General features: G+C 40.2%; 1 protein-coding gene across 1 annotated transcript in view; it reads left to right on the top strand.

Annotated features, from left to right (window-relative positions):
• LOC119654322 (titin-like) overlaps window positions 1-17,894 on the top strand; it is a 383,147-nt gene that overhangs the window by 358,434 nt on the left and 6,819 nt on the right. The window contains exons 4-7 of the mRNA XM_038059649.1: window positions 11,744-12,442; window positions 12,634-14,846; window positions 15,224-15,386; window positions 15,478-15,646. Of these exons, the coding sequence (XP_037915577.1) occupies window positions 11,744-12,442; window positions 12,634-14,846; window positions 15,224-15,386; window positions 15,478-15,646 (3,244 nt within the window). The remainder of the gene's footprint in view (window positions 1-11,743; window positions 12,443-12,633; window positions 14,847-15,223; window positions 15,387-15,477; window positions 15,647-17,894) is intronic.

Below are 17,894 nucleotides of genomic sequence, written 5' to 3'. Positions count from 1 at the left end.
TTCTACTTTTTAAATGCGTTTTTCTCGAAACTGCATGTTGAAAATCGGCTACCACCGTAGCCCAAAATCTATCCAAATTCTTTGAAATTTTCACGACTTGTTCAGAACATATTTCTACGGTCCGCAAACTAGGATAATTGCGATTCATTCAGTCGTTTTCTTTTATTCATTGAAGAAGCCATGAAAAAACACCAAAATTCACAAAAAAAAAGTTTAACACGCCACCAAAAATTTAGTCTATAATATTTTTTAATAATTCTAGTTTTTCGTTGAGATGATCGCAGCGCCCTCTAGCGTGGCAGCAGAAAAAGACCTTTTTTTTTTAGATGGGTGTATAAATTGCTCTGTATTTCAATAATGAACTATGCGATCGGGCTGGAAAAATTGCTACGCATGCTCAAGACATTAGTAAATATATGGTGAAAAATTCGTAATTGTATCTTTATCCAGTTCTTCACAAAAAAATTCTAAAAATAGCCAAAAAATGGCCTTCACACGGGATGACCCCCTTAACCCTGTTAGGCACTAGGTTAACTGCATTCGTCGTGGACCTTCTCTTTCTAAAACCGAAATGATTCTGAAAGAGACCGCCTTCTCTTATACAGAGTGCGGCAGCATAACTTCCTTTTTTCAAAACTCAATAAAAACTATTGTATGCATCGGAAAATATTTATTTATTTTTTATAATGTAGGTACATGTCTAAAGTTTTTATTTACATTGTTTTGAAGATCAAATCTGTTAGGTGACGTCCCCCATTCTCCATACATTGCGTAAACCGATTTCTGGCGTTTGTCATGACTCTTGTTAGCATAGCAGGTGTTATGTTGGCAATTTCTCCTTGGATGTTGGTCTTGAAATCTTGTAGGCTTCTTGGACGGTTCACATAAACACGGGATTTCAAAAAACCCCATAGAAAAAAATCACAAGGGGACAGATCGGGAGAGCGTGCCGGCCATTCCAAATCGCCTCTAATTGAGATAAGGCGCTCTGGAAAGTGTTCCCTCAAAACAGCCATCGATGCTCTTGAAGTGTGTGCTGTTGCACCGTCTTGTTGGAACCAAGTGTCCCCCAAATCCAAATTTTCTAGGCGTGGAAAAAAAAATGTTTACATACCGGTCCGAATTCACTGTCACTGTAACCTCATTTTCCTCAAAAAACCAGGGACCAATAATTCCAGTTGAGGAAATTGCACACCACACTGTGACTTTGGGTGAATGGAAAGGCTTTTGATGTAATTCTCGAGGGTTGGTGTCAGCCCAGTAGCACATGTTTTGTTTGTTAACCGACCCACACAAATGAAAATGGGCTTCATCGCTAAAAAAAACAATAGCACCCTCGGGAACGAAAATGATTTGATTGAAAATGAAAATCATCACGAAGAATTCTTCTCACAGAACGATCGGATAGTCCAAGGGCAGATAAGTGTTTGCGCGCAGAACGCCGTGGCGATCGCAACATTCACGCTCTCACTGCTTCAATCTTCTCAGGTGATCTAACGGGCCGAGGGACTCCAGTTCTTCCTTTTATCGCACTTGCAGTTTGTCTGAATGTAGTGACCCATGTAACAATTGATTTGCGGCCTGGGACGGGAGCCAACGGGGCTAAATTAAAGCGATTCCGAAATGCACACTGTGTTGCAATAACCGAACATCCGCTTGAAAAGTAAACATCAACGGCAAAGGCACACTCCTCACTATTCCAACGCATGATGGCGACTGACCCGTGTCGGGACAAAACTTTACAGTATCCCCTCTTGAACGAGACCACTAGCGCTCCGCTATGACATCAACTAACTGAGTGGCGCGCATTTTAAAAAAGGAAGTTATGCTGCGGCACCCTGTATATTATTTGTTCGAATAGTTTGCCAGTATTATTTAGAAGGCATGTCGGCCTGTAAGAGGAAGCTTCATCTAAAGGTTTGTTTGGCTTAGAGAATAGTATTAGTTTCAGTTTCTTCCATTGTGTAGGACATGCTCCTTCTTTAAGATATAGCAAACATATTTAGCGCTATTTTGGCTGGTGCCTTGAGAGTTTGTTGGAGATGTTATCCAAGCCAGACGCTTTATTTCCAACTATTTTTTCCGCAGCTTCTAGGAACTCCTCACTTACCAAGAAGACTGTCTTTACAGCCGATTTTCTCGAAAACGGCTAAACCGATTGTAACAAAATTTGGTAAGAAGGAGTGGTCTGTGAATCCCTTCACATATTGCAAGTGACGCCGTTTTGGGTTGAGTTGTATCAAATAAAAGGACGTTTAGTATTTTTTTGTATTTACGTAAAGACGTGTATGACGTCATCATCATATAAAATGAATTCATCTGAACGGCGGGGTCTATGAAGACATTTTCGTTTTTCTTTTTTTTAACTTTTTTTAGTTATTTAAATATCAGTATCAATTGCTGGAGACAGGCATAAGTACGTATATATATGTGCTAATGAAGTTTGTGGATAGTGTTCAATAAGTATGCTTTCACGTACAGAGTAAGCATTTATCAAGATGCGTTAGATCAATTTATATACGGTACACATGCAAAAGGGGGGGGGACATACATTTTTTGCAAAAGGGGGTTATAAATCCTTGTCTAAAAATAAATGCCCACCCAACTTGAATTTAAGCATTCCTTACTTCAATTTCTAGAACTTTGTTCTCAATTTCTCCACCTTCAGTTTTCCCGTCATCTCTTCGAATTTGACTCCAATATATTGCATGTGTTTCTAGATGTTATTCTGCTGCTTTACTACCGAGAAGGCATTCTTTCTGTCGCCTTGTAATATTATTAATACTTCTTTTCTTCTGTTTTCCCATTTCCTCCTGCTTTATCTTTTCCATTAGAAGTTTCACCGTTTACGGAGTGCTTGCACCCCCTCCACACCGGTATAGAATCACCCTGGAAATCAGTTCCTTTGCATTAACACTTCGCATTTGGAACGTTTGGAATGCAAGGAGTTCTAATTTCCATTTTAGTTTCTCCAATTCAACGTTCTCGAACTTTACGTGGTTGCTGCTGGGACTAGTAATCGTTATTGAAAAATTTGAGACTTCCGAAACTGCCTTTCATGGAATTTTCGTAATCAAAATCCTTACGCGTACTTCTAAACACTCGTATGTGTTATGAGATTACCAAATGTGTCTATGTGAGACATAACGCCTTAATTATACCAATGCGCTATCGCTGCCGGTTATTGGCAATATAATTTAATGTTTGCACGATTGTCCGTGAAGCATCCACTCTTCTGTCACTGTTTTGCGAGACGTAGCTCTATTACGATTCACTCATGGCCACCCCTAGATAGTTGATTCGATTGTGTGGCACAATTTTTTCAATGTGTGATTTATCCAATGCCATTTTCGCGGTCTGATTAACACGTTGATCGTGTGACTTCCACAAATCTAAGGAAATAGTCCTTAGATCCGAACCAATTCCTTGTGTTACTTACTAAAGGTAGTCCGTTCTATAACTTTTATACTGACATTTATTGACAATTAAATGATATTTAGTTTCATTCGGCTCGTATTTGTAACCGAAACGTATTACTGTGTTGTTCGCCTATATGCAAATGTAGCCATGTGGTGTCAAATGAAAGATCCCGAATATAACTTTCCGAAGCAAAAGTGCAGCTCCGGAGAATTGTTTGTCGTCTTCTTCCGTGCCACTGGATCAGAAATGAAGCGATTTTCCAAAATCTTTTTGTTGCCTTTGGGGTCTAAATCATAAATCCGAAATTACCAGAAACGACGATTACATCCTTGATAGGATTATCAAAAAAAGGAAAACGGGTTGAGGGCGCACTTCCCATTCATCACCAGCAATGGTAAAATAGCGAGATACTTTCCCATTGTATGGAGCTAATTGAGATTCAAATCCGGCCTTGACTTTTGCGTTTTCTGAACCCGCTCCTATATTCCATATCCATATTTTGTTAAAAGCAAAATAAATCAAATGATAAATTTGCGATCTTCACTCTATTTCTTTCACTTGGATTCTCCTCCCTAAACAAATGATAAACAGCGTTATAAGGAAAGGAAAGTGGTACCAATCCCCTCCCCCCTCCAGGTCGATAAGAATCACGACTTTTTTGTTTCTGACAATTTTTTTTTTTTTTTTTAAAAAGAAATCAAATCAATCATGATTTTTTTTATTTATTTATATTTATATATTTAATTTAATTAAGAGATAAATGGTAAATTTCAATTTTATTAACTGTCAACTCTTTAAGAAAACTACTAAACTAATACTCAAGTTAAGGTTGCATGCGGAGCGATAAAGTTGCCGCACGGAATGATGGATAAAGTCATCATTAAGAATTATATCATTTAGAAATGAATATTTTCGAAAGCACACTCACGGACTACCAGCTTCATTCAAGATTCTGCATGACAACTTTTCTATTCTGCTCTGAACGCATTGCATTAGATATTGGGTAAAAAAACTGATAAGGGCCGGTCGCCAAACAGGTGGTGGATTGACCAAAAAAATGAGCTGCAGTCAGGTAACAGTGCTCAATCATCTTCATTTGATAAGAGAAGTCTTATCTCGTGAAGCTCAAATTAGTGAAGAAAACTAAGAAAGGTGTTTCAAACCGCCTATCGACATCTTGTTCGCCATCGAGCAATACGTGAATGAAATCAATGTTTCTCTTATCGAACTCGGACGGGGGATGAGAAATGGTGCCTGTACGTCAACATGAGGCCAAGGAAAGAATAGGTGGCTCCATTCCACACCAATAATTAAGCAGGGCGTTCACCTTAAGGCAACCAGGATTTGGGCTTGTTAGGACTACAAGGGCACAGTGCAATGGGAGATGATTGAAGAAAACAATACGGTCAGTAAGGAGTTGTAAGTTGCCCAACTGCACCAAATTGTTTCATGACATCCAAAAGCTCAAATGAAAGATTTTTCACTATCTTTAATACTTTACGTATGAAAAAAAATCAAATATTATTTAAATTTTGATTTTGTAAAAAAAATCAACTGATATAAATCATTGATTTAAATCATGATTTGCATGACCTCCCCCATACTGCTCGAAATTGTATTATTAATTGTATTTTATTGAAGTTTCTCTATTCCGAGGCTCAAAAAAACTCCGAGATTGAGGAATCCATCCTCGCAATGGATCTACATATGTATGTTATGTCTCCTAGCAATGAGCTACTATTAACTGGCGATACATCTACGTAGATCACTACGTTTGGATCTATCAGGCGTAGAAAATAAATTCAAAGTAATATACATGAATTCCCAGAAGTATTAACCCTTGATTTAAACAGTACTAAGTACACCTATGGAAAGCCAAGTGGATAGAATAAAAATAATCCAATCAACATTTTCAAAGAATAATAAAAGAAGATTCAATGAAATAGAAAAGGAGGCCTTGACGGGAGGTAAAGCATATCTCAGCAGACTGTCAACGATGGCTCGTAGGCGTGGTTGATACTCTGTGCCCCGTTCAGAGGTTACTGGCAACCATACAAGAATAACCGTAAAGTTAGAAGATTGAAGTAAAAACGTATTCCGTAACACAGCACACCCAAACATTGGGCACGATTCTTCATTCGAATCCTTCCACTTTTATCCACACATGTACCTATAGTTAACGTGTCGTAAAGTGCTCTAAATTACATTCGAAGCAAATGGCTGCATAGGTTTTCGTAATTTCTAGGTAAAATCTAACCAAATGAGTTTGTATTGCAATGCTATAATCGCATACTTTTCTGACCTATGACCAAAAGCCGCTTCGACTTACTGTAAACACCTGAGAAATGCTAGCAAATAGAAGAACGAGAAATAGCAGAAAAGATCTGAACTTTCAATCGCGATCAAGCATTTACCAACGCCATGGTGGCATGAACTAACTGTACGTTGACAGGTTTTTCGCCGCAGTCCGATACATTTCTGGTACATGGTATCACTATTCATACGTGATTATTACAGGTAGTGTGTCGAAAAGTCATGCTTTATATTGTGTTGCATTTCAGCATTCAAAGAGAATGATCCCCTAAGCCGATCCGAGCCAGCACTTTATAGAATATTACCAATCGAGCTCAACTGTATCTGATGACATCCCAATCGCTATCTTCTGTGTTTTCCCAAATGCATTATATTTAGAGAATGACACTCAGACTCAAGATCTTTGTACTCGTTGATTCAGCACTCATTTGAACGCGCAGTCACACGTGCGTATCATTCGCCAGCCAATTCAAATAACCTAAAGGCTAAGTCAACTAAATCGTGGGACCAAGCACCAACAACTTAATCATGATCTCCATCAAATGATTCACTTTGATATAAGACTTGACCCACAATTATCACATCCACAGTTCAATGACACATATGGCAAGTGACCTGAGAAGAGAAATCCACCTTTTGTCGGTTCAATGAAGGTAAAGTGCAGGAAACAATAGCAATTTTCTCCTATTTTGAAAGCAAATTGGTTTTTAGAAACTTTTGGACACATAAAAAACATGGTGTCCAGTAAGGTGTTAATTATGGGACCTATATTGGCTGTATGTTGGCGTGGAAATAAATTAACGCGTGATCAATGTTGGCTTCATGCTGCCGTGCACTGACGACGAAGATTGATTACTTAGAAAATAGTTTGGTGGAAGTGGACACCATCGTGGAGAACTGAAATAGCAAATGGTTGCAAAAGAGAAAATTTTGTGGTAATTTCAAAATCTGCGGATATTAGTTAGTAGGACAATAGTTCTGAAAGTAGACCCGCCTTTATACAGGGTGCGGCAGCATAACTTCCTTTTTTAAAATGCGCGCCACTCAGTTAGTTGATGTCATAGCGGAGCGTTAGTGGTCTCGTTCAAGAGGGGATACTGTAAAGTTTTGTCCCGACACGGTTCAGTCGCCGTCATGCGTTGGAATAGTGAGGAGCGTGCCTTTGCCGCTGAGGTTTACTTTTCAAGCGGATGTTCGGTTATTGCAGCACAACGTGCATTTCGGAATCGCTTTAATTTAGCCCCGTTGGCTCCCGTCCCAGACCACAAATCAATTGTTACATGGGTCACTACATTCAGACAAACTGCAAGTGCGACAAAAGGAAGAACTGGAGTCCCTCGGCCCGTTAGATCACCTGAGAAGATTGAAGCAGTGAGAGCGTGAATGTTGCGATCGCCACGGCGTTCTGCGCGCAAACACTTATCTGCCCTTGGACTATCCGATCGTTCTGTGAGAAGAATTCTTCGTAATGATCTTCATTTTCATCCCTATAAGATTGCGATAGTGCAGGAACTTTCAGAACGTGACTTCAATTCTCGGATGAACGCGTGTGAGCTTCTTCTTGATGTCGTTCCCGAGGGTGCTATTGTTTTTTTAGCGATGAAGCCCATTTTCATTTGTGTGGGTCGGTTAACAAACAAAACATGTGCTACTGGGCTGACATCAACCCTCGAGAATTGCATCAAAAGCCTTTGCATTCACCCAAAGTCACAGTGTGGTGTGCAATTTCCTCAACTGGAATTATTGGTCCCTGGTTTTTTGAGGAAAATGAGGTTACAGTGACAGTGAATTCGGACCGGTATGTAAACCTGCTACAGAATTTTTTTTCCCACGGCTAGAAAATTTGGATTTGGGGGACACTTGGTTCCAACAAGACGGTGCAACATCACACACATCAAGAGTATCGATGGCTGTTTTGGGGGAACACTTTCCAGAGCGCCTTATCTCAATTAGAGGCGATTTGGAATGGCCGGCACGCTCTCCCGATCTGTCCCCTTGTGATTTTTTTTGAAATCCCGTGTTTATGTGAACCGTCCAAGAAGCCTACAAGATTTCAAGACCAACATCCAAGGAGAAATTGCCAACATAACACCTGCTATGCTAACAAGAGTCATGACAAACGCCAGAAATCGGTTTACGCAATGTATGGAGAATGGGGGACGTCACCTAACAGATTTGATCTTCAAAACAATGTAAATAAAAACTTTAGACATGTACCTACATTATAAAAAATAAATAAATATTTTCCAATGCATACAATAGTTTTTATTGAGTTTTGAAAAAAAGAAGTTATGCTGCCGCACCCTGTATTTGAGAGATATTCAGGGTATGCTTGGACTTCATATATACCTATCGATAATTTGCATATAAATACCCCTTATCCCAAATGCATCATAAACATCTATTTTGCCACTATAATTACTATCTACTTTGCTGCTATACTCCAATAGACATTTGGAGTATACATCCATTATCTGATTACATAAATGGAATAGATATTCCGCCTTTCACACACACTCTGTACATAAAGACTAAATCTGATCTACACATATTCCTAGTTCACCTCTAAGCTGATTTGACGTGAATATCAAGGTTTTGAAAAGTGCTGTGTAACAAATCCTATAAATGCCATTCCATAGAACAGCTACACTATCGCAGTTTCTACGAAGCCATCACAGCGAATCGATATTTACCAGTTAAATTTTTAGTATATATCCTTCAATTATTAAAGCATAAAGAAGTTGTTATAGTTTAGTTTGGTGGCACCCAAGCCTTTTATTAAGGCCATTGTTCTGTACCCTAAAATCGTCTATTCAATGGCCTCTCGCCTGCGGCTTTCGAAGGCTTTTGCGATTCTGATAATATCTTCCGAAGGCAGAGAGTGGGCACATTCTTCGTTGAAGAAAATCGTACCGAGGTTTCTTTGTTTTGAATTGCGAACAGGTTGTCTTGTCCTCTTGTTCACATTGGCTACAAGTAGTCAAGAAAACCACCCCAACTTTTTTCATGTGGCAATTTCAAGAGGAGTGTCCCGTTAAAAGTCCCCCCTTCTTAAGAGACAATAAAAATGCCGCTCTGGAAGCCTCAGACTAATTCACAAAGGCTTTCGGCTGCTGGCAGGAATTCAGATTTCTACATTCGGTTTCGTGAATACTAGCAATTTCACCCTTCAAAGCAGAGTCGATAGTGAATGGCCGAATGTCAAAGCCTGGATCTTGCCCCACCATTGTAGATCCATATCTTTTCCGAGTTAGTCCGTCAGCCTCCTCCGCCTTATTAGCAACGTTCCGGTATCCTGGAACCCACATGAACAATGTTTCGTTCAGTCAGCCAAGTTCCAACAGCAACTGAAGATCAAATGAGCTGCCACACTAACTCGCTTGATATGGTGTTGGTATTTAGTACTGGTAATCCTGCCCGACTATCGGAGGAAATTCGGATGGTGCGACCTATCATTTTTGGTTCAAACATTCTCCTGCTGAAAACAAAGTTGCAATTGAATATCTACAATGTATTATGATCCTCATTTTTCTCAGATATCAGGCAATTTCTATAGTTGGTCTTTGCGAGAACACCTCTGAACCCGAATCGTGTTTCATGGCTGACTCGTTGGTAAACATTATTAGTATTATTAGGGAGCCACCTGATATTTTCCAAAGAATTGTCCGGTGGTATTAAACTTATATGCGTCGTTAGTTGCTTCCCATTTCACCTTGAGAAAGAAAAATAGATTTAGTATAGCTTCGAGTGTCGCGAGTGGTGTAGTACTCATTGCTCGAATAAAACTCATGCAACCGGACCTTGGAATCTACCCCTGCACTTTCCTGATTTTAGCAAAGTTCTGTCTCGGCCAACAGACATAGATGCATACATCAAAATGAGTTTTATTATGGAAAGGCACATTCAATGAATCCGTTGTGAATGTCTTGAGTTGTTAGCTATTGCAGTCTTACAGCACCAAAACAATTTCAAAGATTTCTAATATTGTTCATGGATATGCTTCCATGCTAGCTTGGAGTCGAGATGAACTCCTAAGTAGAAGTTAAAACCTCTATATCTTCTGGCGTGGTGGTAATGTAGGAGCAAAGATCAATTCAACCCCAATGAAAAAGCTTTCTAGGGAACGAGTCCAAATATGAACCATGGCTATTAATTGTCTATGTTCGTTTATTGATGATTTACTGCTTCCACATTGGTAAAACAGTGTCTACTGTAATATAAGTATAAAGCAAAAATAATATGCTATGTTTCCCACATCGCAATACATGGATACTATCAGATGATCAAACATTCAATTAAATAGACATCTTCTAACAGCGAAAGCGAATGTGACGCTATTATTTCGTTTGGTAACATCAAATCGGAGCTATCCTGAGACTAAAAACCTTGGTTCGTTTTTGTCTTCAATCTGACTCGGCTTGCCGTCTTCTACAAGCCCAGAGTCAAGTGAAGTTCTCCATTCCTACAATACAACCTTGTCAAACTTCATTTTGGAATTTGAATTCCTCAGAAAATTTCGCAAGGATGCAGCACTTGACATTTCGTGCCGTTATATGTCGTTCTGAGAACTCCGCCCCCTTGCACAGAGCATTCTAGATACACTCCCTGTTGACCCTATTGAAAGCCTTCATAAAGTCGTTAAAATTTAGATGAAGTGAAGATTTGAACTCTGCATACCGCTCCAAAATTATCCACGGGGTATTGATGTGGTCTGTGCAGGAAGGTCTAGATCGAAAATATTGTACCTTAATGAATTCCAAGTTAACTTTAACGATAATCATCGCGACGACAGTGGGCACTCCATTTCCCCTCCAGTTGTCGCATTCAAGACGAGTACACTATTTTGGAATCTTACCGATCGTCCCCTGTATTTACTTTCTGGAAAAGATCTCATAATCCCAGTATTTGCCACTAAGTGCAAATAGAAACTGTGCTAAGACAGCAGGGACTGCAAGGAACAGTTCTGTGGTGAGTGACTTTGTCCTTTTTGTGTACATTAATAGCGGAGATGGGTTCTGGTTTATTGGGAGCAACAGTCTGTATCCGCCTATTGTGGTGAAAAACCATTCCTTCCATAAGAGGTGGAATTTCACCAGATTTTATATGGTTGAGAACCGTAACAGGTTTCCTCTATCTCTTAATTGGCCAGATCTCCGAAAGACGTGCAACCACGTGCAAGTTCTTTAAGGATGCGATATACGGTAGGGAAATCATTATTATTTGCGTCAGTTTTTGCCTCAACCAAAGCAATGATAAATGTTTTCTTGTCATGTCATACGCTACGCTGCCCTTTTCCAGATTTGCCGCGGGACTGAGGCTTAAGGGTTTTATGTTTACCTCCACTCGCAGTGACAATGAGAGCCGTCTTCGTTTCCTTATGCTCATCGATTCCGAATTTCGGCAAACAGCCAAATCTTTTGGTACTCCTTCAACTTGAGTTGGGCCAGGGAAATAAGGACTTTTGATGGTAACTCGGTCCTCATCAATGTTCTCCGGCAAACTGTTCAAGGTATCTACATCCAATGGGCAAGATCGTTTTCCCATTGCGAAACGACAGCCGAACCCTGAAAGTGAACCATGTTGTTCTTAGGGGGTCGATGCAACGCTAGTAAGGACAAGAACAATCAGGCGATGATTTCGCTCTCGTCGCATCATCTTACTCGTGTAATCCCAAAATATCTAGTTTGTATGTATGAAACAATCGAGTATTCTAGAGACCCTCTATATCGCCTTCGAGGTGCAACCCATTCCAGAATCCAATTTTAATTGTTGTTGAAAGCCGAACTCTATAGCTGAAAAATCAATTAATTTTCGCGGCGGTAACCATTTCTAAAGAATAGTCAACCGTCAGTCAACTTTTTTGCTTTTAGTCAACTTAGAGATTGCAGATTGCTAGTCCACAAATCTCTATTCCTTTCTTGTGCACCCTTGATCCTTATGTTACTTGTTCAAAGTTTTACAAAAATATATTTATTGTTCGTTTGATTCCTAATTCATTCCTTTCTTTCAGGCTACTATCAACCAGCTGGACCACTAATATCGCAACATGTCCTACCACCTGTACCACCAACTAGCTCATCGTTAGTGGCATCGAGCAAGCAGATTTCATCACCTCTCGATCCAGAACGAGATCATCAACTTTCCCAAATATCACATCAATCGTCATCATCAACCGAGAATCCAGACAGCGATGTGTTAATCACGGGTGGTGATCTGTCTCCATTCCGATATCCATCACAACAGTCTCAACAAGGACAACCACCACAAGCACAAGCATTGTCGGCGCTTGCATCATCACAGCAACCATCGCCGCAACAAAATTCACCTTATTCGCGGCAAATACATCCAATGCATTATCCGCCATATCCGCCTAGCTATTACAACCCCTATGGGGGTGATGCGATGTGCTACCCCCCACCCTACCAACATTATTTCCCCAAAGTATACCAAAGTGCACCAACATATCGACGATATACGTCTTACTATCAACCAGGACCACCACCGCCTCCAAACGATTTGTATGATCCTCCGCCACCACCGTCGAACGCTGCACAACCCCCACCACCGTCTGGATCGCAGCTGGTCCCTGCAGGACACAGTGGGCCACAACATATTGAACATTATCCAGGACCACCTGGTTTTTATACGGGCTATAATCCGGGTGGAGGAGAGTGTTATCCGCCACGCGGTATGCAACCGCCTTATATGGGTAAGGAAAAGTATGGTTATCCAAAAGCTAGGAACTCAATGTTTTGTCTTGGTGTTAACTGTTTTATTTTCTCTATAATTGGCTGGTAATAATAAGTCCAATTAAATTTGCATGCATTAGATGGAGAAAAGTCGAGTTTCGGTTAGAAGTAATATGTTGTAGTAAAAGCAAAAATTATTTCATTTCCGCAGAGTATCCAGCTCCGTGTCCATGTCCAATGCAATCGTGTCCAAAAAACGTCCTTACTGGGCCTCTTATTGGTAGCAACAGCAGCAACAGTGGCAGCAACAACAACAATTTGAACAGCTCCACAAACAGCAACAGTGCAAACACTATGAATTCAGGCAGCACGAACATCAACAGTATTAGCAACAATAACAGCAGTACCACGAACAATAACAGCAGCCTTAATAATCATAATCAGCCGTTGAAAGCCAATAAGGGCCCAGTGAGAATCCCTTCCAATCATCTGATAGGACAACACGACCAAGCAGTGCCACCACCAAGTACGAATCTAGCAAATGGTCAGCCAATGTTGGGGAAACCCATGCACCGGCATCACCATCATCTCACTTGTAAAATGGAACTGATGGACCCGCTTAAAACAGAAATGAAATCAAACGTGATCAGCAACTCGACTGAAACAAGGAAAACAGGCCAGTATGAAGAAAACGTAGTCCCGCCAACGCCGCCTACAATGTACACAGTCAATGATAAACTGACGGAACCTGAAGCAACTTTGAGTCCCGCTCGAGGCTCCACTGGCCCCCAAACAGTACCCGAGCAAAATGAAGATGCGGCAGCACAAACCAAGGGAAACGAATCGAGTAATCCAACCAAATCTTCACAATGTCTCAGTGCGGAATGTGAAAATACCAACTCGAATTCAGCCCCGCTTATAGGCCGGAAAGCACGCATTGGAAAATCGATGGCCAGAGAAATGATGTACGGAGCGCATACAGTAAATACCCCTCACCAACATACTCAAATTTGCACCAGTCATCCTTTTCCTCACCATCATCAGCATCCGCTTTTACCTAGTCACAACTCCACGTCTGATGCAGCAAAAGTTCCAGCTCCAGAATCCATGAATGTATCCATTACGCCCAATATTAACAAAATCAAAAAGGAGGAAATCAAATTGGAAGAAGAGGACGATGTAGTTATCCTGGAAGAAGAAGTAAAAGAAGTGAAATCTGAACCAGATGTCGTTGAAATTCCCGATAAATCCTCAGATGTAGAAGACAATCGAGAAGATATATCTGTGCCTCGTCTACATGCGAAAAGGATAAAAATTCTAGATAACAAATCCTCTGGTAAAAAATCCTCTCCCAATGGATACAAGAGCCTTATAAAGCAAGCGGAACCAAAGTCATATCTTTGCTTGAGTGCAATGAAGCGAGACAAGAAGAGCTACTTCCGAAAATATTCTAGGCTAGCATCCCGATCGGGAATACGTAAACGCAAGCTGGTGCTCACTGAACAGCAGAAGAAACGCTTGTCAATTCGCAAACGTAACCTTATCATGATGGAGAAAATGAAACAGCAGAAAATGGAGAATGCGGCCAGTACTGTAGCCAAAAAGTCTACACCATCTCTCCGAGTAGAAGTTGTGAAGCAACAAGAAAATAATACCTCTCACAGGCTTGAATTTGAAAAGCCTGAATTGCCAGCTGAATATATGAACGAGAATCGAGGATACTTTTCTGAACCTGATATCCGATCAACCTCATCACGCAAAACAAAGAAAACGCGGTCAACGGAAACCCGTTCCAAGTCTGAAACGAAAAAGTCAAAATCTCATAGGAAAGTTACTAATCATTCAACTAGCGCTTCTGTTATGAATGGAAACCTGTCTTCTGATGAAACAATGCCAAAGTTGCCTGAAAATATCAATAATTCAAATAACTCAATTATTAGTCAAACTGAACGAGCGGCGAACGAGCAAAGGACTTCCAAAAAATCATCGCATTCAAAGAATTCAAAGAAGAAATCCAAATCTCAACAGTCGTCAAACGAGGAAGAGGGTAACGATTGCAACAATCAGACTACGACTGACTTTCCTCCTCGGCCTGTGGATGCTTCCTCTTCTGCACCTGCTACTTCAAGAATGGATGTTGATGAAAGGGTGACGGATGATAGCCTTAGTGAGCAGAACAACAACAATAAAGCTGTAGATTTCCCAGAAGATATACCAGCGGCAACGGTCACGCACTTCCGAACCACTCACTCTGGAAAACGATCACGGGCGAGAGGTAGCCGTTTTAGTAAGAAACGGTCCAAATATCGACGCCTCCAAGAGGTGGACGATTCAATTATCCCACGTAAATTGAATGCTGTGCCAAAATGGAATAATGGATGGTCATGGCTTGGGGAACCGTTCCAGGCGAAGGTTTTCCTAAATGTAAGTTGTGTTTCTGTGTAAGGTTAAGAAATTAGCTCCGACTGTAGATAGTTTCTTACTGGAACATCGAGAGAAAGAAACTGGAAGGATTTTCCACTATTGTTGAACTATTAAGAAAATATCACTGCAATGAATAATTTTCTAAACGCTCTACGTGCTTGCAAATAGCTGCATCCTATCGGCGCGCATCATTTAAAATGAGGAGATTCCTCAGTCCACGTACGAGGCTTCTCCAATAAAGGAAAATCCTTCCCAGAAGATGCATTTTCGATTCATTGCAGGTTGTGTAACCAACCTCACGTAATCAATTGCATCCAAATAAAAATCTACTATTAACCTATGCCATTTCATACATAATCCCGCTCTCCCTTTTCCAGAGTGACGATCCCTTGGTGATAAGGACCTGCTACCCGTCTATGCAACATACAGAAGGTGATATAATCCGACCGCGAGATTGTGTTCTCCTGAAAGCAGGGAACAAGAAGAACGAACTGCCATATGTGGCTAAAGTTGCACACTTGTGGGAGAATCCAGAAGATGGTTAGTACCCCGAATCGTAATGGAATACTCATAGTGTGCATTGTGCAATCGAGTTTCGAAAAGTCTAATGGAAATTTCATTGATTTTCCAGGTGAAATGATGATGTCCTTGCTGTGGTACTACAGACCGGAGCATACGGAGCAAGGACGACAGCCGAACGATTGTTCCGATGAAGTTTTCGCGTCGAGACATCGGGATCACAATTCAGTTGCTTGCATCGAGGATAAATGTTATGTGCTAACATTCAGTGAATATTGCAGGTAAGGAATAATATTGAATAGAGTTGTCTAAGAAATTGATATTTTCGTGATAGTTTTTATTGACTCAATTCGGTTGGAAAGTCTTGTGGAATGAAAACGGAGCGCATAACTTTGGGTTTTTTCAAGCAAACAGTACGAAGTTAAAGTTAGCTGAAGGACGTTCAGTGGGAAGGCCATGACATGTTTATGGCAATTCGAAATTTCCTCAATAGAGAGAATTGCAACTTAGGAACCCATTATGGGTATGATTTGATAGTTAATTGATTTCTTTTTTTAGAGGGGAGATTAAGCGGACGTTTTCTTGGAGGAGAAATTATTTTGCAAGAACTGGCATTCAGTTTTTGCGGTTCTAGAATCAAGGCAGCGAATTCTTAGAAAGTTGCTTGATTTTACAACTTTTAATCTCTGAATAGAGAGTATTTTGTTTGGGTAACAATCGTAGTGCTTTCGCATAAATTGGCGGTCATATTTTACTGAGATGTTTCCGTTTTCATTCAAATTAACTGGAATAGTAGCATTATCTTCATTCAACGTTTGGCATCGGTAAATGAACCAAACTTTCTCAGTTTTGGTACTGACTAGATAATTTGGAAGGCAGACATGTGTATGTCAAGCGGAAATTGGCCTAGCTTGCTGACTACTCATCGAATTTCAATTTCCGACGTCAGAGGAACAGCTCTCCAATAGGCAAATAAAAAACAAGTTTGGTAAATTTTTTTTTTATTTTTTCACTCAGTCTTCTTCTAGCTCAAGGACTTTTCCCCATTGTGTTTGCGATGTCTTAAAATTCTTCAAAATGTTGAGTTAGCCAAAATTTTCCAAGAAAATATCTAACATACTTGCACGCAAATCGTCACGTTAAACGAGAAACGCTTTTGGCCGAAATAAAAAAATGCCTGTGCACTTCGGTGAATAGTATAACTGTGTTGACGGAAGAAATTTTTCTCCTTTTTAAGGGGGTCATCCCGTGTGTCGGATTCACGGAATCGAATATTTTTTTTGGCATCAATTATATCTAGATATAGTGTAGAATATATGGGCAAAGTGATCTTTTGATATTCAGAGTCGTTCGGAAATTATAGTGTTAAACACGTGATAAGTAACATGCCAGATTTATGTCGATCGCCGTAATAAAGCTCGTATTTATCGATCCGAATGACGTTCGAATGACTTCTCTAAAAGGACAAAAATTGAAGCCAAGGTTGTACATGTCTTTCTTCAAGAAACCTAAGGTTTATGGATTAGGTATAGCAGATTAATGGCCAGTTAAGGTTTTATGGCTAAAAATCTCATTCTACTTTTTAAATGCGTTTTTCTCGAAACTGCATGTTGAAAATCGGCTGCCACCATAGCCCAAAATCTATCAAACGAAATTCTTTGAAATTTTCACGATTTATTCAGAACATATTTCTACAGTCCGCAAACTAGGATAATTGCGATTCGTTCAGTAGTTTTTTTTTGTTCATTGAAGAAGCCGTGGAAAAACACCAAAATTCACAAAGAAAAGTTTAAACGGCACCAAAAATTTAGTTTTTAATATTTTTTAATAATCCTAGTTTGCGGACTGTAGTTAAGTCTGTACGTTAAAATGCCGTTCACTTTTTTCTCTACGATGATCGCAGCGTCCTCTAGCGTGGCAGCAGAAAAACACCTTTTTTGGAGGTGGGTGTATAAATTGCCCTGTATTTCAATGACCAACTAGGCGATCGGGGTGGAAAAATTATTACGCACGCTCCAGGCATTAATAAATCTATCCAGCTCTTCACAAAAAAATTCTTAAAAAAGCCAAGAAAACGGCCTTCACACGGGATGACCCCCTTAATCAGGACGTTGGTAATTTGCTTAGGTCCTGACGCCGTTCGAGCGCCAAGAACGTTAATTCACTTCTCAATAGAACGGGAGCCTTACGTGCCGCGTTGCTTCAGGTAGATACCCTAGCATTTGCCGATATTTTTTATCAATGGCATGATAACCTTTGTAACAAAATTGAATGGGTTTTCTTGGTCGGCCTGTTGCCTGTCGCCAAGACAGATCAGGTAAGATTTAGCATAGTAGAATAACTTCAACTATACTTTATTTGTCGCTTTCCCTCTTCTTCTTTTTCTTGAGCCTTTATCCCGTTCACAAGCGGGGTCGGCTCGTCGTGATCGGTTTCGCCATTTGGCTCTATCAAATCCCCATCCAGCGTATCAAGCCATGATTTTGATGACATTGTGGTAAATTTTAGATTTAAGACGTTCGTTTATAC

This window comes from Hermetia illucens, chromosome 4, assembly GCF_905115235.1.
Source record: "Hermetia illucens chromosome 4, iHerIll2.2.curated.20191125, whole genome shotgun sequence".
Taxonomy (NCBI): Eukaryota; Metazoa; Arthropoda; class Insecta; order Diptera; family Stratiomyidae; genus Hermetia; species Hermetia illucens.
Note: the sequence above shows the minus strand (reverse complement) of the source record. Positions and strands in the feature narration are given on the sequence as shown.